Raw genomic sequence first — 25,362 nt, forward strand, 5'->3', positions numbered from 1 at the left:
TCAGATATCATCATATGATACTCAAGTATAAATCTTATCCCTGAGCTGACCAACAGATGCTGTTGAAGTCATGTTCCAGGATCTGGAGACTGTAAGAGTTTGGATGGGACTAACAACTTCAATTCAACCCTAGCAAGACTAAGTCCGTGTGAGTGATTGAGCTACCTGGTGCTAGGGACCTTCTCTCTCTATCCCTGAACAGGTTTGTATAGGTCTAGTGCATAATCTGGGGTCCTCTTGGATTTGCAGCTCCTGTTTGAAGAAGACCAAAAGTGCCTTTTCACAGGTTCATCTTATATGTCAGCTGCACCCTTTCTTGAATTAGGAGTTCCTTCTTATTGTCACTTGTGCCTTAGTCACATCACAAATAGACTTTTGCAATGCACTGTAGTTGGAACTACCTTGAAAACCAATTAGAAACTAGAGCTGCTACAGATCACAGTGGCGTGGGTGGTGTTAGGTGGGTCACAAAATGTTCATAGACTACTCCTGTAGGGCCCCAAGTACTGCACTTATTACCAGTTTGCTTCCAAGTACAATTCCAAATGCTGGCTGTTTAAAGCTTACAAAAGCCTAGTTAACTAAGGGTTGTCTCCCATAGGTTCAGCACCCAGTGTAAGATCTGGCAGATGTGGCTTATCTCTGATCCTGTCAAGTGAGCAATTTCATCTAGCAGGACCCAGGAAACAATCTCCACGTTGTTGGCCTTTAAAAGAGCGTGAAATTATGGTTTCTCCCCCAAGATCTTGAGCTAGGGTGTAGAGCAGAGGTCTCCAACTTTGGTCACTTTAAGACTTGTGGACTTCAACTTCCAGAATTCCTCAGCCAGCAAAACTGGCTGAGGAATTCTGGGAGTTGAAGTCCACAAGTCTTAAAGTGACCAAGGTTGGAGACCCCTGGTGTAGAGCATTTCTATAGAACTTTAGAGCCCAGATGGGTGACAGCAGCTAGCCAATCTTGCCTGATCTTGGAAATGAATCAGAACCGGACCATTTGGGACTTGCATGAGAGACAATTAGGAAATACTAGATTGGGAAGCTAAAAAAACAAATAAAAGCAGTGGGAAACAAGAAAACTAAGTTCCCAACATCACCAGAAGTTCAGCTTGATAGATGGTTTAGCTCTACATTTCCCCCAAAATGTACTTGATGGCAAGCACTATTCACGAAATAACTGCTCAGATTGACAATGTCTGGCTTTTGCTACCAACCTGCCTTCCATTGAGGATCTGTATACTGCACAAGTCAAAAAGGGGGCTGTGAAAATATTTACAGATGCCTCACATCCTGGACATAAATTGTTTCGACTCCTACCCTCAAAACGACACTACAAAGCACTGCACACCAGAACAACTAGACTCAAGAACAGTTTCTTCCTGAATGCCATCACTCTGCTAAACAAATAATTCCCTCAACACTGTCAAACTATTTACTAAATCTGCACTACTATTAATCTTCTCATCATTCCCATCACCCATCTCCTTCCACTTATGACTTTGTAACTTTGTTGCTTGTATCCTTATGATTTATATTGATATTATTTCCTGATCGCTTATTTGTACCCTATGACTATCATTAAGTGTTGTACCTTAGAATTCTTGATGAACGTATATTTTCTTTATGAGAGCATATCCACCAAGACAAATTCCTTGTATGTCCAATCACACTTGGCCAATAAAAATTCTATTCTATTCTATTCAGATCTGCACTTAATGGGTTACCTATATGTGCATTAAGTGGAAACGTAATATGAACGCCTATTATTACTTGTAATAATAGTTTGCACTTACATACCACCAAGGCATATTCAGAATACTTCAAATACATTAACCGGTGGCTGTAATCTTAACAATTATGCCATAAATCAGTATTCTAAATATTATCTCCATAATAGGAGGTTTGAGGAGGTGGAGATTGAGAGAAAAGTGGCTTGCTTAAAGTTCCCATTGAACTGGCAACTATCTGATTTTCTGATTATGCCGCAATGGCAGACATTGTTTTCTGTTTTTGCCTCACGATAATCTGAAGCATGGATAAGTGCATATCTAAGTATTCCAGTGAGAGCACTATACATTTGCAACACTTCATTGCTTATTTCTAGCCCTTTGGTTTAATTTGCATCTTTCTGAACCGGACCGAGGAGCCTATTGGTAACCCCAGTGGTTTCAGAACTGAGGTTATCCTTTAATGGCAAGATTAACCTCTCTGCATTGAATCCAAAGATACTGAGACCAGGACCACTAACCAATCAATTCTATCCTACATGTGGAGATCACTTCCGAATAAGGATTGGAAGTTTCTACAAGATACAGCTGTGTCCACAAGCATTACAAAATTCAGAACATTCACACATGCAAGCTAAAAATAAACTAACACTGGTGAGACTTCCCACTGTCATTGGCTCCTTCTCCATTGACAAGGCAAGATACAGTAGCATGACTTAGCAGATGCGGTCTAGTGACATTTGGAATGTATCATCTCTCCCTCCAGGCTTTCGCAGTAAGTTGCATAACTGAGAGACTTGCTTTTATCACCGCCCTTTCTCTCCACGCTTTTTCTTGGAAGACTAGATAATCAAAATAAGTTAACTGACTAGATTTACATATTGGTACAAAATGTCCAATGGAGTGATCTTTGTGCATGACAGAATCTCTCTGGGGTTAAATTGACCGAGTGAATTGACCTCTCCTTTTTTGGTAACCCTCCCAGTTAAATACATTATGGAAAGAAGGCCACTGAATATAAAGCATAGCTGGTTCTAAGAACTTTGAAAAAGAGGGAAGGATACAAACTGGACATTTTACATCTCCAGACTTATCTTACCTAGTTTGTGGCTTTGTAGGTATTCAAGGTTAGCAGCTCTACCTAGCAGAAGAAAGGGATTCCCTTCCAACTATGTTCTTGTCCCACCTGTATGCACCATAAAAAGGAGTTTTCATCTTAAGGAAAACAAGCAGTATAGTTGAAATATCCAGAGGAACAATGCTAATCATTGCCTAGACAAAAGAAAATTACACTTCTTGGTTTGTAATATGCCAGCTATGTGGGGTCAGATGTTAATTGTCAATGGCCATTGCAGTTGATGAGGTCAGCACACAGATTCTGCCCTTATCATCCTTGTGCCATTGACTTTCATTTGTATTCATGCTGCTGGAAAAACAGAAGATGCACTCAGGGAGGCATATGTTCCACATCAATGTGTATTTCTCACCCCACCTCTCTCTCCCTCTCCCACCCCCACTTCTGTCTCTCTCACACATACACTTTTAAAACCTATTTGTTGAGCAGCACTTGAGCCAGGGGTGGGCTTCAAAAATTTCAGCAAAGGGTTCTCTGCCTAGTTGCTTGGTGGGCATGGGCATGGTGAACATGGCCTAGTTGGCCTTCTGCACCATGGTGGAAGGGGCGTTTTTGCTCTCCCCGGGCTCCGGAGGCTTTCCTCGAGCCTCCAGGAGAGCAAAAACAGCCTCCCCAGACTCCAGAGGCTGGAAATGGGCCAGTTTCCAGCCTTCCTGAACTCCCAATAGACCTGTTTTTCACCCTCCCCAAGCCTCTGTGCACGCCCTGCACTTACCTGCATCTAAAACGGGCCACGTGGGGACTCCTGGGAGGGGCAAGGCAGATTGGACAGGGCCACCCAGGAGTGGGATTTAGGGGTTCTCCAAACTGCACAGGATCTTAGCTAGAGGTTCTCCCAAATCCCTGCGAATTCCCAGCGGTTCACCCCTGACCTGAGCTCAACTGCTAACATAGTGTTATTGTTTTAGTAATATAGCATTATTCAAATTATATCAAAATCATGTGATTAAAAAAAGAATGCCATAAATTTCCAATGACCCAATGTTTCACTGCTATAATCTAGGTTCTTCCTAACTAAGAATAAAGGAGAAATTATTTGATTCACATGTTAATAGAAATGAATCTAATTATTTCAACTTCTCTAGATCACAGTGTAAACCAATATATAATTATCTTTTCATGTTATTGCTTCTTTGAATTTTACAATCAACACACAGCAATCATGGCAAAGTATACATCAAGAAATTTTGCTGATTAAAAAAGAAAAAACAAGAAAAAGTGCACAAACAACACCAGGACATCCAAGCGATGCTGTCAAGATTCTAATGGAAGCTATGGCAACCCCAGAAATGCAATACATAAATTGACATTTGTTTATGTGTCCTTCATAAAGCAGAAAAAAGCAACCATAAAAATAACCCTACCTGGATACTCCAGAGGGGAAATTCAGCAGGTTCTGACATGTTCTGGAGAACTGGTAGTGGAAATTTTGAGTAGTTAGGAGAACCAGCAAATACCACCTCTAGCTGGTCCCAGAGTGGGGTGGGAATGGAAATTTTGCAGTATCCTTCCCCTGCCATGCTCTCCAAGCCATGCTCACCAAGCCACATCACACCCACCAAGCCACACTCACAGAAGCGGTAGTAAAAAAAATTGAATTTCACCACTGGGATACTCATACAGCATTGTCTCCTGCAGCAACATCAGAGGCATCCAAATCTTGGCAACAGTGCTCCTCCACAGGGCAGGAGCAATGATAGACAAGGCAAACTTCATTAGTTCCATAAAATGTCCCTGTTTACTAGATGAGATTCTGAGCATTCCAGCCCTGTTGGATCTTGTTGGGTGAGGATAAGTTAAAAAGTTCATCAAATATAGTAATAGCACTTGGACTTATATACCGCTTCACAGTGATTTTACAGCTCTCTCTCTAAGCGGTTTTATACAGTCAGCATATTGCCCCCAACAATCTGGGTCCTCATTTTACCCATTTTGGAAGGATGGAAGGCTGAGTCAATCTTAGCCTGTGAAAGTCGAACTGCCAAATTGCAGGCAGCTGGCAGTCAGCAGAAGTAGCCTGCAGTTCTGTGTTCTAACCACTTCAAATATCCTAGCTGTGTGCCATGAAGATGACAACCAGGTCTTTGAATTACAGGTAGTCCTCAACTTATAACCATTCATTTAATGACTGTTCAAAGTTACAACACTGCTGAAAAAATGGCTTATGACCAATCCTTGTGCTTACAACCATCGCAGCATTCCTGAAATCACATGATCAAAAATTGGAAGCCGCCGTGATAACGTGAGTTTGATACCCCTGGCCTAAAGTCACCCTAAGGTGGAACTAGAACTCATTGCTTCTAGGTTTTCCAGGCTTATGATGATTTGGAGATCACACATCTGTAGAACTGCAAAATAATGTCTCTATTTTATTCAGGATTTGTTGGTTGACTAATTTAGTGACATTGAGTAAAGAAACATTGCCCATTATCAGTCTTCCAGTATGACTCGTGGTATGATAGTTAGAATGACTATTCGCTTCATGAACCTTTTTTGCTATTATTGTACTGATATTAATTCATGTACGTCAATTCTGCAGCCACAAAAAGACATCTCACATGCTGAGTTCTGAAGTCAGCTGAAAAATTGCCAGAATATTGTCTCCATGAGAACTTGAGACATTTTACATAAAGCCTGGGGTGGGAGGAAACAGCCTAATGCGATAGAAAACCAAAATACATTGGGCAGATATTCCATCTTTCCCTCCTTTTAATGACTTTCTCAAGCCAGAAAGACAGAAGTAATAAAAAAAAAACCAGACAGAATAACTAGGTATGAAAGACTACATAGATTCCTTCTCCACACCATTTCTTCTGTGATGAAAGAAGGCAATAATACAGTAAGAATCTCATCCAAAAATTGTTGTGGATGACTTCATGTCTTCAGCTTCATAGCCTTCTCTTCAAAAAGAGCAGAAGCATTCCAAGATAAATTAGAGAGCTTCCAAGGTACTCTTGTTAAGTAACTTTTAAGTAACTTGAATATCCATGTCTTGTGAAAGTTACAATAGTATTGCCTTGAATGATTTCACAAGTTGTAAGAAAATAGGGGAAAAAATATGAAGACCCATCTATTGGAAGTACCTCAAACAACGAATGATTTTCAAGTACTTCAGGACCTGAATAATGACAGCCATGAGAGAGAGATGATTGAATATAATATCAAGAGAATATGATTGAATATAATATCAAAAAATTTCTTCCATGATGGTAAAATTGAAAATTTGAAACCGTGGAGCATACTTCTATGAGGGTGAGGTAATAGAATAATCTAATCCCTTTTCAATTGCTAAAAACTTTCTTTAAACTAAATTTGTGTACGTAGTGACAATTGGTTCACATGAAAGGGTGCTTCTCCACTGTATTCAAAATATTAAGTAGACTATTCATTGTTACTCATTTATTATATGAAAGAAGTGCAGATACACGTTCTAGCTAACTAACGTTCACATACTTTCTGTTTCTATTAAGGAATAAAATAGATGTACATTTAAAAACCTTTCAGAAGAACTGTTTCAATTTTTTCATAAGTCACAATTCCTCTGCTCTGTATTAAAGCACACCTAACTTTTGTCAGGCTTGTGGAAGAGTCTGCAAAAAAGATGCTGCTGTTTTAAAAGTTGGATTCATTACAATACTGTTGTGCTGTAATGCAAACAGCTCAGCTCATGTGGATGCCTGAAAAAAGACATCAGTGCTTTAATGCAGGGGTCTCCAACCTTGGCAACTTTAAGACCTGTGGACTTCAACTCCCAGAATTCCTCAGTAAAGCAAAGCTGGCTGAGGAATTCTGGGAGTTGAAATCCACAAGTCTTAAAAGTTGCCAAGGCTGGAGACCCCTGCTTTATCGAGTGGCAGAAAAGTGCTTTACTCATGTGAGATCCAAAACTTTTCTTCTAAATCATTTTCAGAACGTGCACAGTCCTTTTAAAGGTTTTTATTTTTCTCATGTTCCAGATTTTCAACATGTGCTTCCTGAGCTTTCTCAACTCTATGAACTCAATCATTATTGCTGAGTTTATTGTTGGGGTAGGATAAGATATTGCAGGGTCTGCTGAATTCAGAACTATTCTATTAGTCCAGGAGCCTCAACCTTTGTGAGGAAAGGGGTAAATATATATAAAATAAATGCCGCACATAAACAGGATTGCAATTTTCACTTATCCCGCATTCTTCTATTTTGAGATTGCTCTCTACATGTTGATATGGAAAATCAATAAAGAGCAACATGTACTGACATGAAACAATATTAAGAATACACATGGCACCCCTTAGTGGCAATTGAGAAAAGCTTTTGGATGAAACAGAAAATCTTAAAGCAGCAGTGAAATTATTGTGGGTGTGGGTGAGGGAACTACAGCATAAGGGATGTACTTTTTTTAAAAAAAAGAACATCTCTGTAACCAGATTACAGTTCACTACATGAGAAGTATCACTTTAAAAAGACAGTGGACAGTAATAGACTCAACTGCAGGAAACTTCTCATGAGAAAGGCAAAAGGACTGAGTACTGGAGCAACTGAACGGAACGTTAAGTAGGAACCTAAAGTAATTAATCACAGAAAGGGAGGATTGAGTGTGTTGGCAAAAATTTGTTCATCCCCAAATCAAGAAATGATAGTTGGGCTAGTAAGAGGAGCCAAGAAGAAGAGAAATGCATGTTTTTATTCTTTCATGTATTTACTTTTTCTTCCATATATGTTCTTTGTTTCTGCTTGAAAGACTTTAAGGCTTTCAGTTCTCATTCATATTGAAAGTCTGCCCAGAATGCTTAGAGAAAGCCAAGAAAGAGGGGGGAAAGGGCAACCCACCATCAAGCTGGTAATACATATAGTCCTTGACTTACCAACACAACAGAGCCCAACATTTTGGTTGCTAACCAAGTGAGTTGAATGAATTTTGCCCCATTTTATGACCTTTCATGCCATAGTTGTTAAGAATCACTGCAGTTGTTAAGTTAGCATCACGGTGGTTAAGTGAATCTGGATTCCGCATTGACTTTGCTTGTCAGAAGGTTGCAAAAGGTGATCACATGACCCCAGACACTCATAAATAGGAGACAATTTCCAAGTGTCTGATGAGGATGCTACAATGGTCATAAGTGTTCTCACATAATCTCACAACCCTGAAGTGAGCCTGGCTGAAGCCATCTTCCATGAATGGAATGGAATGGAATGGAATGGAATAGAATAGAATAGAATAGAATAGAATAGAATAGAATAGAATAGAATAGAATAGAATAGAATAGAATAGAATAACAGAGTTGGAAGGGACCTTAGTCCAATTCCCTGATTAGGCAGGAAACCCTATACCACTTCAGACAAATGGTTATCTAATCTCATCTTAAAAGCTGCCAGTGTTGGAGCATTTCAACTTCTGGAGGCAAGTTGTTCCACTGATTAATTGTTCTAACTGTCAGGAAATTTCTCGGTATTTCTAGGTTGCTTCTCTCCTTGATTAATTTACACCCATTGCTTCTTGTCCTGCCCTCAGGTGCTTTGGAGAACAGTTTGACTCCCTCTTCTTTGTGGCAACCTCTGAGATCGGAACACTGCTATTATGTCACCCCCAGTTCTTCTTTTAATAAGACTAGACATATCCAGTTCCAGCAACCGTTCTTTATATGTTTTATCCTCAAGTCCCCTATTGATCTTTGTTGCTTTTCTCTGCACTCTTTCTAGAGCCTCAACATCTTTTTTACATCGTGGCGACCAAAATTGGATGCAGTATTCCAAGTGGTATTAACACCTCCCGTGATCTTGATTCTATCCCTCTGTTTAAGCAGCCTAGAACTGGCAGCTGCAGCACACTGCTGGCTCATATTTAAGTGATTGTCCATTAGGACTCCAAGATCCCTCTCCTAGTCACCACTATTGAGCAAGATACCACATATACTGTACCTGTCAAAACAATCATAAGCCACTTTTTCCAGTGCCGTTGTAACTTTGGTCACTAAACGAACTGTTGTAAATTGAGGACTACATATATTTCAACATAAGAATCTAGTACTTTTAAACATCTGCCTGGCTACCATTAGGACTAAGAATTTTCCAATCAACTAGCTCACATAAGCAGTTGCCTCATTTCAGCAAACAGTTTGGGGACTTCTTGGAAGCTTTTCCTGGTTTTGAGTTGGAGTTGGGATTTGTAGGTGTCTTACATTTTAGGGGACTCAATAAATCAGAGTAGAGCTGGAAGGGACCTTGGAGGTCTTCTAGTCCAACCCCCTGCTCAAGCAGGAGAACCTATACCATACATACATTGACAATCATCTCATGGAAAGTTTCTTTAGGGAGTCCTGTATTTATTTTGTCTATTATATGTCTGTTATATGAACTGTAATAGCAGCATTACACAAAGATAGGGCAGGCAAGTATTGAAACAAGCAAAATGGGTATTTGGGATTAGATGTGTTATTTACAAATCTACAAAATACTTCAATACAGATAATAGTCCAGAGTAGTCTTTTTTTTAAATTTCCAACTCATAGTTACATACTTCAATCTATTCACACTGTATATGTTAAACAGGGACTAAATGTGCATTTTTAATATGGTATGAACTATTTATTTTGTTTATTTCTTTATTCTAAAAGTTTAATTTTATGAGCCAGTTTCAATCTGTTCAGTAATAAACAACACTCTCATTACTTGGTTGGAATGAACATTGAGCAAGATTGTTTCATGCCAGGTATGTCGATGTTATATTACCTTGAATGCTCCTTTTAAAAAAGGCTTTGCAGCCCTCGCAGGACCAAACCCCATAATGGTAGCCAGAGGCATAATCATTGCAAACAGCACAATAGCGGGTTTCCTTGGCAGACTCCATAGACAGGTTTCCCCTTTCACTGGTGCTAGTCATTCGCTCTCTGCCATTGTGACGTCTGGTCTCCGAGCCAGGCCTGTAAAATGAACAATAGTGAGTTCAACAATAGCTCCGGGTGAAAACACTGGGATCTTAGTAACCTACTTTAGTAATGAAATGTTGTAAGAAGAAAACTAAACTCAGCAAACATCAAGGTCCCAAAATTAGGGAGCCGACTGGTGCTACAAGTCAACACATGAAAGCCTCATTGTGGTTGGGAGTAAGAATTCACCAAGCTAATGAAGTATGATCATTCATTACAAGGAACTATCAAATCTGGGCAGGGTAAATTGATGCCAACTACAAACATTAGGGTGTCCCCAGAAGCTGAGTTCATCTCAATTTATTTACATCTGAAATGAACTGTGTACTGAGAACATAATGCAGGCAAGACTATCGGAACCATTTCCCCCTTCATCCATAAGCAGCAAACCTTAGCACTTTTATCATCGCCATTACTCTTACTTCCTAATGGTGCATTTGGCTATGTGCTCCTCCAGCTTTTTCACACTGATTAATATAACCAATGGAACAAATAGCTTGAAGAGAGTCCCATTTCCCAAATGACTAAACAGGAAGCATAGGGAGTCATTTCTTGAATGTTCTGGCCAAAATCAATACATTTAGATGGCACCATCATGATTAAGCTTTAGGTACCACGACAAGAGGGGGGTATTGGCTATACTATCCAAAGGAGTCCTAGACTTATGATCATTCATTTAGCAACTCTTCTACATTACGATGGTGCAGAAAAAAGTGACTTATGGCCAGTCTTACCAGACCACTTATAACTGTCACGGTGTCACTGGGCTTGCATGGTCATGGCTTGGGTGCTTGCAGCCAGCATTCATTTACGGTCGTTGCCGCATTCTAGGGAAATGTGATTGCCACAAACAAAATTGTTGAGGGAAATCAATTCACTTAATGCCCAGGTGAGTTGCTTATCAATCATGGCAAAAAATGGTCATAAAACCATTCATGGTTACATGATGACTCACTTAGCAATTGCATTCCTTAATGACTGAAGTTCTGAAGTGTGGTCAGATGTTGAGGACTACCTGAATAAGAATAACTCTCTTAGATTCTGCAAAATCTATAGAAATAAAATAAAATAAATAAATAAATAAATAAATAAAATCTGTCTAGTCTACTATCTGACCTTACATAGGATTCCAATAGAAGTTTCCATTTCTTGATTAAACATTTCTTGATCCCAAATGCTCAATTTGCAGGGAAGAAATACCAATGGAATGTTGCTTGGACCCAGTTCAAATGAAGATGGGGCTATTTTTTGAATAGCTGATATTTTGTACTAAAAACTTTCTCCTTCATTCCTACCATCTTTTACTCACAGTCAAAATATGAAAGTAATGTGCTAATTTCTTATGGTTATATATCATCCTTGGATATCTAATAACTCAGCTCGGCCAAAATGAGAATTGTTAGTCATTTCCATTAGAATAAAAATGAATTTAGTAATCCCAACTAATTTAAAGAGAGATGCATTGTTAAAGAAATTAAGTACATAATTCTACACATTCCTGGACACAAGTTTCATTGAAATGACTTTGAAGACACATGTTTATAGCTGAATTTCTACTCAGAGAACTCAAATGTAGGGTATAAAAGTTACAAGCTGCCCTCCCTTCTTGTCCCTTTATTCTTTGTGTCAACTTACTGTAAGAACATAAGACAGACATAAGCACACTGCACATCTTTTCACACAAAAAAGGAGGTTGGAGATATTATGGCATTATATCAAGGGTGAAATTCAGCAGGTTCTGGAGAACTGGTAGCAGAAATTTTGAGCTGTTCTGGCTGGCCCCCGAGTGGGGGGAAATGGAGATTTTGCAATACCCTTCCCCCAGGAGTGGGGTGGGAATGGGGATTTTGCAGTATCCTCCCACTGCCATGCCCACCAAGCCACGCCCACAGAACTGGTAGTAAAAAAAATTGGATTTCACCACTGCATTATATGGAACCATATAACGTAAGAGAAAGGAACCTAGGAAAGCATCTAGTCCACCTCCTTGACCACTACAACAGCCAAATATTACAGCATCCCCAAGAGATGGGCCATCATGAAATGATTGAAGGAGGTATTGCGACATGGCAATATTACCCTTGACAATAGTAGTTTTTCTGATCATGCAACTCCAAATCTCAACCAGCAAATGCTCAGTCTTACATATTGGAAAAAAGAACCTAAACACTAAGTACAAGCTTGATGGACATTACCTTACAGATGACCCCCCACCCTGTTAAAGACCTTGGAGTTTTCATATCAAATGATCTAAGTGCCAAAGCCCACTGCAACTATATCGCAAAAAAAAAGCTTTAAGAGTTGTAAACCTAATCTTCTGTAGCTTCTTCTCCAAAAACACTACACTACTAACCAGAGCATATAAAACATTTGCTAGACCAATTCTTGAATACAGCTCGACTGTCTGGAAACCATACTACATTTCAGACATCAATACAATTGAACGTGTCCAGAAATATTTTACAAGAAGAGTTCTCCACTCCTCTGAAAACAACAAAATACCTTATGCCACCAGACTTGAAATCCTGGGTTTAGAAAATTTAGAACTACGCCACCTTCGACATGACCTGAGTTTAACTCATAGAATCATCTATTACAATGTTCTTCCTGTCGAAAACTACTTCAGCTTCAATTGCAACAATACACGAGCACACAATAGATTTAAGCTTAAAGTTAACCATGCCAATCTTGATTGTAGAAAATATGACTTCAGTAACAGAGTTGTTAATACTTGGAATACACTACCTGACTCTGTGGTCTCTTCCCAAAATCCCCAAAGCTTCAACCAAAAACTGTCTACTATTGACCTCACCCCATTCCTAAGAGGCCAGTAAGGGGCGTGCATAAGAGCACAAGCATGCCTACTGTTCCTGTCCTATTGTTTCCTTTCGTTATATCCAATTAATATAGTTATTATATACTCATGCTTATATATATGCTTATGTATTGTTTAGTTATTTCATGCTTATGCTTATATATACTGTGTGACAAAAAAACAACAACCTGAGATCTAAGCAATAGATCCTTCACAGGTCTTTTTAAACCCCCAGAACTACATGAGTCAGAAAGACAGCACATGTTGAACAATTATACCAACTTGGTTGGTATATAACATAACAAACATTTATGTATAATAACAAACATACATTATTCTAATAAAACCATGGCATGAAAATAACTACAAGATTGTTCCAAATGACTTCAAAACTTAACTTTTTGTTGTTTTCGTTCAGTTTTCTTCTGTGAAGGCAAATGAACTTCTTTCTCTCATACTTGAGGAAAAAACAGCAGCGCGTGAATAACTGAATTGCATGGAGACAGCTCGTTCTCAGCCAAAATACCCAGACGTTTCCCTGTTAACTCCTACTCTCAACGCTTTTGAAGAAATATTAGCCTTACTTGCCTAGCTATCTCCTCGTTTCTATCTTCTAAAGTTCCTGGAAAGTTTCCCACTTTTCTGATACTCATATTCCTTTGATGACTGGTTATAGAGTGCTTAAAACGGGCTTTTCCAAGTACAAATTAAAAAAAATAAATAACTTGGAAAGAAGAAAGATGAAAGACAAAAAAAAAAATCATGAAAAGCTGTACAAGAAAACTCAAAAGGTCCTGAATGCTCCTGTTTATGCTATGATACACCTCTTCAGCTAAGAAATTAGAAGAGTAACCCAAGAGCAATTCTAGCATAAAACAGGGGTATGTGAAAACAGAAAGGAATCACATTAGCATGTGAAAGGAGTTAAATGACCCTGTGCCTTGTTTTAATCACTGCCCTTGGTGCTCTCTGACCTTGGTTGATTTCTTGCAGACGTTCAGCACTAGCACTGATGATGTTACCTAGTTTGGGTATGAAATGTCTGCAGAAAAACAAACAAGTTCAGAGAGCACCAAGGACCCCTCATTTCAACCCTGAACTACAAATATTCTCCTTTATTTAATCATTGCAGTAGTATTTTACTCTAAAGAACAGTGAAAACACTTGTGGTTCACGAAAAGATTATTCTGTTTTAAAATGTAAGAATAATACCGATTGTCGTTGCTCAAAATATTATCTCTTCTTTCATGAATAGATAATTATTCAAGGCATGAATGGTTTTTAATAATAAAATATATATTACATTTAAAATCCTTTTGAGTTTGTGACTGATACCTGTATTTTGGAATAAGTCTTTGCTAGTAAGGAATTAATATCTTTTCTCCCATATATGATTTGAATTGGCTTCAAATTTCATCTCAAATCAGTCAACCCAAATATATTAACCCATTGAAAGCTAACATAATTATAAGATAAGGACATAGGTTAATTAGCAAGAGTTAAGCCTCCATTTAATTCTCATTATAATTTGCAGAGTAACGTGATATTACTTCTGGTAGACTGCAACCTTATGACACAATGAAATTTCTTAGAATTATATTGTAATCATTCATTTCATACTGTCAAGTGCTGTTCTATAAAATCTGGAAAGATTTTGATGATTTAATAGGGCTCATTGTTACAGCTTGTGAGAGAAGAAACGTCTTGTTCAACAGGGACCAATCCTGTTGAAAGAAACTAATCAGGGAGTCACAAAAATTATAGTTTCCAAAAGAAACCTGCATTTTCTTAAGTTTCAAATCACTCTATTAAAAATGAATTGTGTCATGTGCGTGAGAAGGAGGAAATCCTTTCATAAAATACATCTATAATTTGATCAGACACATTTTGAATATTGCAGGTTGAAGATTTCTTCCTAATAAGTAAATATATTTGGGGAGGGGACGGAGGAGAAAACTCTCAGAATTCTGGGAAATTATGGTGTTTTTTTCTCAAAAGCGGGAGAAAAAGTTATTGCTACTTCGGCTAATTGTTAGGTTGCATAGGTTGGGTGCCTGAACCTTTCCCTGAAAAATTACTCAGGAAAATATCACACTCAGGAGACTGAATGATAACCCAGGAGGATATGGGGCATAATAGTGAGCTATAAAGTTGTTTAGTTGGGTGCCCTAAGCCTGTTGGATAATTTCTCTGAATAGCATTTTCATCCTTCATGCATTAGAAAATGTGTTGCCCTTCCATAAGAAATAATGTTGCCTGCATAGCAGCCTGGTAGAAATGGGATACAAAAGATTGTGGAGAGATGGTTTGTCAAGAGTTTCTCTTGAAATCCACAGCTGGATATGTTTTAAAATGCAGAGCCCTCTGTTACAAAGTGAATAAAAAGACTCACTTGAAGAGTATGCATTCACCAAATACTATGTCCAGGGGTGAAATTCACTTACCTTCTCTAACGGTTCGCAAATGTGCATGCGCTCGCTTCACTAGCACGCACCGTCTGCCCATGCTCAAAGCCTTCTGTGCGTGCAGAGAGGCTGAAAATTGTCTCAAAAAAAGTGACATCATGACATCTGCGCGGGTGGGTGGAGCCTCCCACATCCGCCGCTACTGGCTTGCCCGAGCCAGATAGAACCAGCTGAATTTCACCCCTGATTATGTTCCAAAGTTGATTCTGAGACTATCTGGTTTAAAGATAGTAAGAAAATAACTACGGTATGTAAGATTGATCACGTTATAAATTTTTCTGTGAATGGTACTATTTCAGACTTCAAATATATGTTGGTTGCATGCAATTAAACGGCTCCATGGCTTTAAGGGACTTACATCCCACTGCAAATGTTCCTGTGGCTAAGGGACGGATTAACTTCCATCATATACATGTCATTTATTTCATGATTCTTGTATATTGTTAGAGGTCTCTATACTTGGTAACAAGCAATTCTTTACTCTTATCCAGCATTGAGTCCGAGTGGGCACAGGCAAGTCCTGACTCCATTCCCCAGTGAGTTTAGACGTGATATGTAGGAGCAGTGACCATTCCTTCCCAGAGGAAGGAAAGCAAGTGAGCAGGAAGATGATAGCAGCTTGTTGTCATTTACCTATTAACTTGGGTTGGTGAGTGACCAAAAAATAGTCTGGTTAAAAAAAAAAAAGCCAGGTTGTCTATGATTCCATAACATAACATAACAACAGAGTTGGAAGGGACCTTGGAGGCCTTCTAATCCAACCCCCTGCCCAGGCAGGAAACCCTACACCATCTCAGTCAGATGGTTATCCAACATTTTCTTAAAAATTTCCAGTGTTGGAGCATTCACAACTTCTGAAGGCAAGTCGTTCCACTTATTAATTGTTCTAACTGTCAGGAAATTTCTCCTTAGTTCTAAGTTGCTTCTTTCTTTGATCAGTTTCCACCCATTGCTTCTTATTCTACCCTCAGGTGCTTTGGAGAACAGCCCGACTCCCTCTTCTTTGTGGCAGCCCCTGAGATATTGGAACACAGCTATCATGTCTCCCCTAGTCCTTCTTTTTATTAAACTAGACATATCCAGTTCCTGCAACCGTTCTTCATATGTTTTAGCCTCCAGTCCCCTAATCATCTTTGTTGCTCTTCTCTGCACTCTTTCTAGAGTCTTAACATCTTTTTTAGATCGTGGCGACCAAAACTGGATGCAATATTCCAAGTGTGGCCTTACCAAGGCATTATAAAGTGGTACTAACACTTCACGTGATCTTGATTCTATCCCTCTGTTTATGCAGCCCAGAACTGTGTTGGCTTTTTTAGCAGCTGCTGCACACTGCTGGTTCATATCTAAATGGTTATCCACTAGGACTCCAAGATCCCTCTCACAGGTACTACTATTGAGCAAGGTACCACATATACGGTACTGGTGCATTTTGTTTTTTTGGCCTAAATGTAGAACCTTACTTTTTTCACTGTTGAATTTCTCTGGGGCAAGAGTGATAAAATCATCATAGATGGAGTTATGGAAAAGTGCTCCCCAAGCTTGATAGTCTCAAACAGAGAATCATGGCCTTCTCCTCATTTGTTGGTATCTCCTTCTCCTTCTTCCCCATAAGGTAAAGGTTCTCCTCGCACATATGTGACAGTCATTCCTTACTCTAGGGGGCGGTGCTTATCTCTGTTTCAAAGCTGGAGAGCCAGCGCTGTCCGAAGACGTCTCCATGGTCATATGGCCGGCATTACTAAATGCCAAAGGTTCATGGAATGCTGTTACCTTCCCACCAAAGATGGTCCCTATTTTTCTACTTGCATTTTTTACATGCTTTCTAACTGCTACGTTAGCAGAAACAGGACAAGTAACGGGAGCTCACCCCGTTACGCAGCACTAGGGATTCAAACCGCTGAACTGCTGACCTTTTCATTGACAAGCTCAGCATCTTAGTCACTGAACCACCATGTCCCACTCCTCATAAGAATGGATATTTCAAAAATTAAGTTTCTCAAAAAAATTAACTTCCCCAAGAATGAAATGGTATGTTTTGAGAATAATCTGTTATTATTATTATTTATATACTGTTTCCAATGTGCTTGGAAATTTACTAAGCATATGTTCTTGCCTAATCCACCTACAGTTTAAAATCCAACCCAAGGAAAGTGGAAAATAGGGAAGTAACAAGTGGTTTTTCTTGGTAATGCTTACTTAGACTTACATGAATAGTCTGTTACAAAACAAGATTGGAACTAAAATTTCATTTATAAAATGGCAAGTATTGTCCACTCTTTAATGGAATGGGGGTACTTATACTGATATCTGAACAGCAGGACCAACTATACAGAGAAAATTGATTGCATACTGCCACATAATCTATTGGTTGTTTAGAGAATCTCTGACTCAGTTATTCCTTGAAATCTTCTATTATGTCTTGCTAAGAAAAGATTAAATTCAGTAAGAAGTAGCCTAGCGGCTTTGGAAGATTGAAATTGCCAGGAAATGCAATTTTCAGACATTGAGACAAACATCCTTGATTTCGTCTACATTTACTTATTAACTCCAATATGTTCCATCCTGGGTTTTCCTTCTTTATTCTTTTAAGATTCCTTCCTCCTTATTAGCAAGAGAGTAGCAGACCAATAGTTATAAAGTACAATTTAAACTTTAAAATCCCAGACATGAAAACAAAAAATGGTGTGTTCATCAAGAAAATATAACCAGAAAGAGAAGTTTCAGAGGGATTTCTCCTTGGGCACCCATTCAGCCTCCTCAAATAGTTTGATAGCTAAAGCTGGATTAACAGAGAAATAATTTTTTGTTCAGTATATTATAGCTTCAAATCTGGTATACCCAGATAACGCTTTTTAATGTCATATGAGCACCAGCACATATATGAACATCATTATCAAAAACCTCTAGTCTCTATGCAAATCTGTCAGTTTTTGCAAAAACAAATCCAGAAAGCACACACAGGCAGACTGATGCAGCAGGATTAATTAACTTCTTTATATATATATATAATAATACATGAAGTAAATTTACAATACCAATAGCATATTCTTCCAATATAGCAGTTACAAGCAAAACTGAGCACAGAGCTTAATACAAAGAGACCCTCCTCTATACAGGGCAGTTAAGCTTCTGCACAGACTCAGTTGCCTAAGCCACGCCTAGACTTCTAGCTTAAGTTTCTGTTTCTAAACAGCTTGCATTGGCTGAACCTGTGGCCATGCCTATTCATTGGCTGACCTTGTTACCATATCTCCATTCATTCTCCATTGGCTGATCTATTTCAGTCCATGAATATTCATACTCTGACAAAATCTCTATTATTTATTTATTTTTTTATTTTTTTATTTTGTCATAACAATATATGTAACTATCATACAGATAGGTTATATAGTATATAAAGGTATAAGCATATATATATGAAGATATATATATGCTTATATATATATAAGCATATATATATGCTTATATATATAAGCATATATATATGAAGAAGAAAAGAAAAACAATAGGACAGGAACGGTAGGCACGTTTGTGCGCTTATGCACGCCCCTTATGGTCCTCTTAGGAATGGGGTGAGGTCAATAGTAGAAAGTTTTTGGTTAAAGCTTTTAGGATTATGAGAAGAGACCACAGAGTCAGGTAAAGTATTCCAAGCACTGATGATTCTGTTACAGAAGTCATATTTTCTGCAATCTAGATTAAAGTGGTTGACATTAAGTTTAAATCTATTGGTTGCTCTAGTATTATTGCAATTAAAGCTGAAGTAGTCTTTGACAGGAAGGACATTACAATAGATGATTCTATGAGTTAAACTTAGGTCTTGTCGAAGGCGACGGAGTTCCAAGTTTTCCAAGCCCAGGATTTCAAGTCTAGTGGGATAAGGTATTTTGTTGTTTACAGAGCCATGGAGAACTCTTCTTGTAAAATATTTCTGGACACGTTCAATTGTATTGATGTCAGAGATATGGTGAGGGTTCCAAACAGGTGAGCTGTATTCTAGAATTGGTCTAGCAAATGTTTTATATGCTCTGGTTAGTAGTGTAGTGTTTTTGGAAAAGAAGCTACGCAAGATTAGGTTTACAACTCTTAGAGCCTTTTTTGCTATGTATTTGCAGTGGGCTTTGGCACTTAGATCATTTGACATGAAAACTCCAAGGTCTTTAATGGGATGGGAGTCATCTGTAACGTAATGTCCATCAAGCGAGTACTTAGTGTTTGGGTTCTTTTTTCCTATATGTAAGACTGAGCATTTGCTGGTTGAGATTTGGAGTTGCCAAGTTTTAGACCAAGCGGTTAGATGATCAAGGTCTTTTTGAATGATAGATGTATTATCAGTGGTGTTAAATAGTTTGACATCGTCAGCAAAGAGAACACAATTACTTGAGATATGGTCACAAAGATCATTAATATATAGTATGAAGAGTGTTGGTCCAAGGACGCTGCCTTGAGGAATGCCACTCTTGACAGGAACAGGATTTGATAGAGCATTGCCAATTTTGACCACTTGTTGTCTGTTAGACAGAAAAGCAGATATCCATTTGTGAAGGGGTCCTGAAATGCCGTAGGATTTTAGTTTTAGGAGAAGTTTATCGTGTACTACTGAGTCAAAAGCTTTGCAGAAGTCTATGTAGATTGCATCTATTGTTTTGCCTTGATCGAGATTTGTAGTCCGTATGTTTTTACAGTAGAGAAGTTGTAAGTTGCATGATAATTTTTTCCTGAAACCAAATTGTTTATTGGAGAGTAGGTTGTTTGCTTCTAAGTGTGAGGTAATGGATTGGTTGATGATTGATTCCATGACTTTGGAGGTGATGCAGCATAGAGAGATTGGTCTGTAGTTTTTGACTGAGCTGGGGTCTCCTTTTTTGAAGATAGGGATGACTGTGGCCAGTAACCAAAGTTTGGGAAAGGAACTGGTAGGGAAAGCTTTATCAAAGATTATGCTTAGGGGTTCTGCTATATTAGTGAAAAGTTTTTTAAGAAGTAGGCACATAGTCCATCGGGTCCAATAGATAGCAATGGTTTTATGTTATGAAGAGCTTTTCCAACATTTTCTTCTGTGAAGTCTATATGAGTTAAGTCATCATGTTCATTGCTGGTATGATTGTGGAATGTCGGATATGTGTCATCGCTGTTAACAAAAACTGAGCCAAAGAATATGTTGAAGAGGTTGGCTTTAACTGTTTCATCATTGCATTCTTTGTTGTTAGAATCTTTTAGTGGTGGGATGAATCTTGTGTCTTTAAGTTTATTGTTAACAAAATTATAAAAGGCACAATTGGAATTTGTGCGCAGAAGGTCCTCTTCTTGTTTGGTGTGGTAATTTGTGCATTCAGTTTTTATTTGGTTGCATATATTTCTGTAGCGGTTTTTGAAATTTGCTACAAAGCCTTTTTTGTTTCTTTTCCAGAGGGATTTTTTTTTTGATTGAAGCTTTTTTATTGATATGGGTAGTTTGCTTTTCCTGATCATGGTTGTCATTTGTGGTACATATAGTTTAATGACTCTATTGATTTCAAGTAGGAAAACTCTATAGTGGTCTTCAGCAGTTATGCAGTTTGCAAACAGATTTTGCCAGTCCAGAAATGAAAGATCGTTGTTTATAAGGTCATTTAATGACTCACATCAATGGTTCTCAACCCATGGTCTGTGGACCACTGGTGGGGGGATGTCATCACAGAGGATCCGCAAAGGCTTGAAGAAATGTTATGATTTAAATCTTTGGTTAGGTGGTCTGTGCCATGGTCCATGACCACAAAAGGTACGTAAGGGAGGTTCATGGTGAAGAAAAGGTTGAGAACCACTGCCCTACATTATTTGGATATCTTCAGCTTTTAGTTACAAAAAATATGGCCATCATTTGCTTTAAAAACTACCAAGAGTAAACAATTTTATTAGCAATAAACAATAGCCTGATAAGCTCAATAGCTTATTTAGACCATGAAAAATGCATGCAATTTGTTCTTAGCTTGCTTGATTTAACCTTTACACATTAACAGAGCTGTTTTCCACTGGAGGCATTATTTCTTCTCATTTCAAGACATAAACTAGTTATAGAATGTACTCTACCTATCAAACATGGGAGTGACAACTTATAATTCTACCACCAGTCTTAGGCACATACTTTATTTTAGGACATCTCCATGTTTTCCATTCCACTGCCAAGCAATAAAACCAAATATTATGTCTAGACTAAATTTGTGCAAACAAATGCCAAAGAGATCTATGCGTGAATAAGAACACCAACCCTAAACACAACTTGGAGCTGTGGTTCAGTTGCATTCAGTAAACCCTTTCTACTGGAACTTCACTACTCTCTCACCTGAAGCGTTTACTAGCCTAACAAACTTTGTAGCTATAGTTACTAAATGAAGCATTACACAGCAATCAAGGTGTTATGTTCTGGGTGAAGAATAGAGGTGAAGCCAGAGTGATTTCTAACAACTCTTTACTCAGTACTGCCTGTGAGGCGACTGTTGCTCCCTGGCTGACAGCTCCTTTTATAGGGAAGCTGATCAGCCCACAACCAATTAGGAGAGAGTATTTTCCCGCTCCAACAGAGGACCAGACTGAGAACTTCAACTGACAACTATATACAATACATAACACAAGGTACATGAGACCCTATATAAACAGAAACTTGAGCATTTTTTGAGAATGTATTTAGGTTATTTAATTCCAAAATCTTAAAAATAGAAATAGTTGGAGACTATGGGGAGGAGGATGGTGAGTAACAAGTGCCTGTTACCACAATAAGCTCTATTACCTTAAAATAGGGGTAAAAATTATCTCTCGGGTTGCCTGCAGCATCCAGTTACGTTTCAGGGTAACTGACAGAGAGAAAGCTTTGAAACATTACAGAATCATAGAACGTTAGACTTGAAGGGGATTTTTTGGACAGGTAGAACAAGTCACAATGTCAGAATAATGATATGTGCATTACCTGTATATTTGCAATTTCGTATTTAGCTCATGATGTCTGATGCAAGTGCAGACACTGCAGGCTGGTGTTAGAATTCATTGATTTGCCTATCCCGAGTATAATTACTCATAGTTATAGTCATTGAATCTCACATTCACATTTAGTTTAGTTTAGGAATCCTCTGCCAATAGTTCTCCATTCAGACCTCCTCTGAAAAGCTCAAGTGAGGGAGAAGCCATCACTTACTGTACTTCCTCATTTATTTATATGATTTATAAAACCACCCATATCACCTATGTAAGCCATTGGTGGCTTACAAGATTTAAGCATACAAACCCACCAATCATATCCCCTGGCAAAGATAAATAGTTGACACCCACTTAAAGTTCATCTACCCCACACCCAAATACCTGGGATGCCTTTATGAAAAGCTAAAGGTTTGGGGCCTTATGAGTCATTGTGGGGGAGATGCTCTTCCACAAGAAAAACCCATTCTTTACATCTTTTCACAAGTAGAAGTTACCCCTAATATTCAGCATGAATTATCTTTTAATTTCAACCTGTTCATTGTCCTAACACAAAGCAAGTTTGCATGTTTTCCACATAACAAGCTTTTAGATATTAGTAGCATATCTTACTTGGTCTTCCCATTGGCCAGATAAATAAATATACTGAGCAACTTGAACCATTTCTTTGTAAACTTCATTTCCAGTTCTGTTTCATCCTGGTATTTCTCCTCCAAACCCAAACTTCTCCATGCCCCTTTTGAAGGTTGGTCTCCAGAATCAGACAGTAATTCTCCAAATACGATCTAGTCAATTCACTGTATGAGATTACTGTATGATATTTGTATTAATGAAGTTGGCCTTTTCAACAGCTTTAATGTCACTCCTTGCTCATGTCCACTTAGTACTTCACTAAAGACCATTAATCCTTCTAACATGTACCATTGGCAGGACTGTTTTCCCCATCATATACCTAGGCATTTAATTTTTCCTACTTAGTACTGGATCTTACTACTGGACCTTGCTGAAGATCACCTGTTGGATTTAGCCCTGTGATCAAGCTAGCTGAGGTCATTCTGAATCATGATTTTTGTCCTCTAAAGTAGGGATTCTCAATTTTGCTCATGGGCCCTTCTGGGCCTCATTTACCACCTCATGTAACCTCCCTCTCATAGTTGCTGTTAACTGGAAAAAGATAACTGCATTATTTATTAATGTCAACTATTTCATATAAAGACAGTGTTTGTGTGATTTAGGAGAAATTCATCTGGCATTTAAATTTAAGCAAACCCCTAAGAAACCTACCGTGGCCCCTTAAAACTATAGAAGAGTCCAGATGAGAACCATTGTTTTAAAGCAGGAGTCCCCAACCACTGGTCCATAGACTGGCACCAGTCCACAGAATGCCAGCAAGCACGCCATGGAAACAAGTGAAGCCCCATCCATGGGATGCAGGCAGCATGCAAAACCACACCTACCCGGTCCACGCAACCAGTCCTTGTGCCCAAAAAGTTGGGGGCACAACTTAACCAGGCCTATTAGATTGATGTCAGTTATAAACCTAGTTCTGTAAGTATCCTTTCCATTCCATCTCTTGGGTCATTTACAAACATATTGAGCAGCACAGGGCTGAGGATAAAAATCTGGGAAATTGGTATTGTTCACCTTGATGCAAAATCATATGTGAATATCAATAAACATGATTATTCAACTAGTGGCAAATCCACTAAACTACATTACCTGCTAGAAACATTTATCATTTTGCCACAAGGATATCATGAGAGGTCTTGTCAAATATACTTTATTGAAATAATAATAATAATAATAATAATAATAATAATAATAATAATAATAATAATAATAATAATAATAATAATAATAATAATAATTATTATTATTATTATTATTATTATTATTATTATTATTATTATTATTATTATTATTATTAAATTTGTATACCGCCCTTCTCCCGAAGGACTCAGGGCGGTTTACAGCCAGGTAAAAATAGCGTACATAAATATAATACAATAAAATCAAACTTAAAAAACTTATTCAAATTGGCTGATAATTAATATAAAATACATAGCAATATAAAACCCCATTAAAATCCAAATAAAACCCATGTTATGCCAGTCCTGCGCGGAAGAATAAATAAGTCTTCAGCTCGCGGCGGAAGGTCCGGAGGTCAGGAAGTTGACGAAGTCCTGGGGGAAGCTCATTCCAGAGGGCAGGTGCCCCCACAGAGAAGGCTCTCGCCCTGGGGGCCGCCAGCCGACATTGTTTGGCTGACGGCACCCTGAGGAGGCCCTCTCTATGGGAGCGCACCGGTTGGTGGGAGGCATGTGGTAGCAGAAGACGGTCCCGTAAGTATCCCGGTCCTAAGCCATGGAGCGCTTTAAAGGTGGTAACCAGCACCTTGAAGTGCACCCGGAAGACCACAGGCAGCCAGTGCAGCTTGTGCAGGAGGGGTGTTATATAAGAGCCACAAGTGGCTCCCTCAATCACCCGCGCAGCTGCATTCTGGACTAACTGGAGCCTCCGGGTGCTCTTCAAGGGAAGCCCCATGTAGAGAGCATTGCAGTAGTCTAGGCGAGAAGTGACGAGGGCATGAGTGACCGTGCATAAGGCATCCCGGTCTAGAAAGGGGCGCAACTGGCGGACCAGGCGAACCTGGTAAAAAGCTCTCCTGGAGATGGTCGCCACATGATCTTCAAAGGACAACCGTCCATCCAGGAGAACACCCAGAATGCGCACCCTCTCCATTGGGGCCAATGATTCACCTCCAACAGTCAGCCGCGGTTGCAGCTGACTGTACCGGGATGCCGGCATCCACAGCCACTCAGTCTTGGAGGGGTTGAGCTTGAGCCTGTTTCTCCCCATCCAGACCCGTACGGCCTCCAAACACCGAGACAACATTTCAACAGCTTCATTGGGGTGGTCAGGGGTGGAAATGTACAGCTGGGTGTCATCCGCGTACAGTTGATAACTCACCCCAAAACCACTGATGACCTCACCCAGCGGCTTTATGTAGATGTTGAACAGAAGAGGCAAGAGAACCAACCCCTGTGGCACCCCATAAAGAAGGCACCTCGAGGTCGATCTCTGCCCCCCTGCCAACACCGCCTGCGATCGGTCGGAGAGATAGGATGAGAACCACCGAAACACGGTGCCTTCCATTCCCAATCCCCCCAACCGCCGCAGCAGGATACCATGGTCGATGGTATCAAAAGCCGCTGAGAGATCTAGGAGAACCAGGGCAGAGGAATAACCCCTGTCCTGGGCCCTCCAGAGGTCATCCACCAATGCGACCAAAGCTGTCTCCGTGCTGTACCCGGGTCGGAAGCCGGACTGGAACGGGTCTAGATAGACAGATTCATCCAGGTACTGGGGTA

At 39.2% G+C, this 25,362-nt stretch overlaps 1 protein-coding gene across 9 annotated transcripts in view; it reads right to left on the reverse strand.

The window, feature by feature from the left end:
• ESR1 (estrogen receptor 1) overlaps positions 1-25,362 on the reverse strand; it is a 250,072-nt gene that overhangs the window by 91,944 nt on the left and 132,766 nt on the right. For all 9 annotated transcript variants that reach the window (XM_058169437.1, XM_058169403.1, XM_058169428.1 and 6 more), the window contains one exon: positions 9,567-9,757. In XM_058169437.1, the coding sequence (XP_058025420.1) occupies positions 9,567-9,757 (191 nt within the window). The remainder of the gene's footprint in view (positions 1-9,566; positions 9,758-25,362) is intronic.

This window comes from Ahaetulla prasina, chromosome 1 (assembly GCF_028640845.1).
Source record: "Ahaetulla prasina isolate Xishuangbanna chromosome 1, ASM2864084v1, whole genome shotgun sequence".
Classification (NCBI taxonomy): domain Eukaryota; kingdom Metazoa; phylum Chordata; class Lepidosauria; order Squamata; family Colubridae; genus Ahaetulla; species Ahaetulla prasina.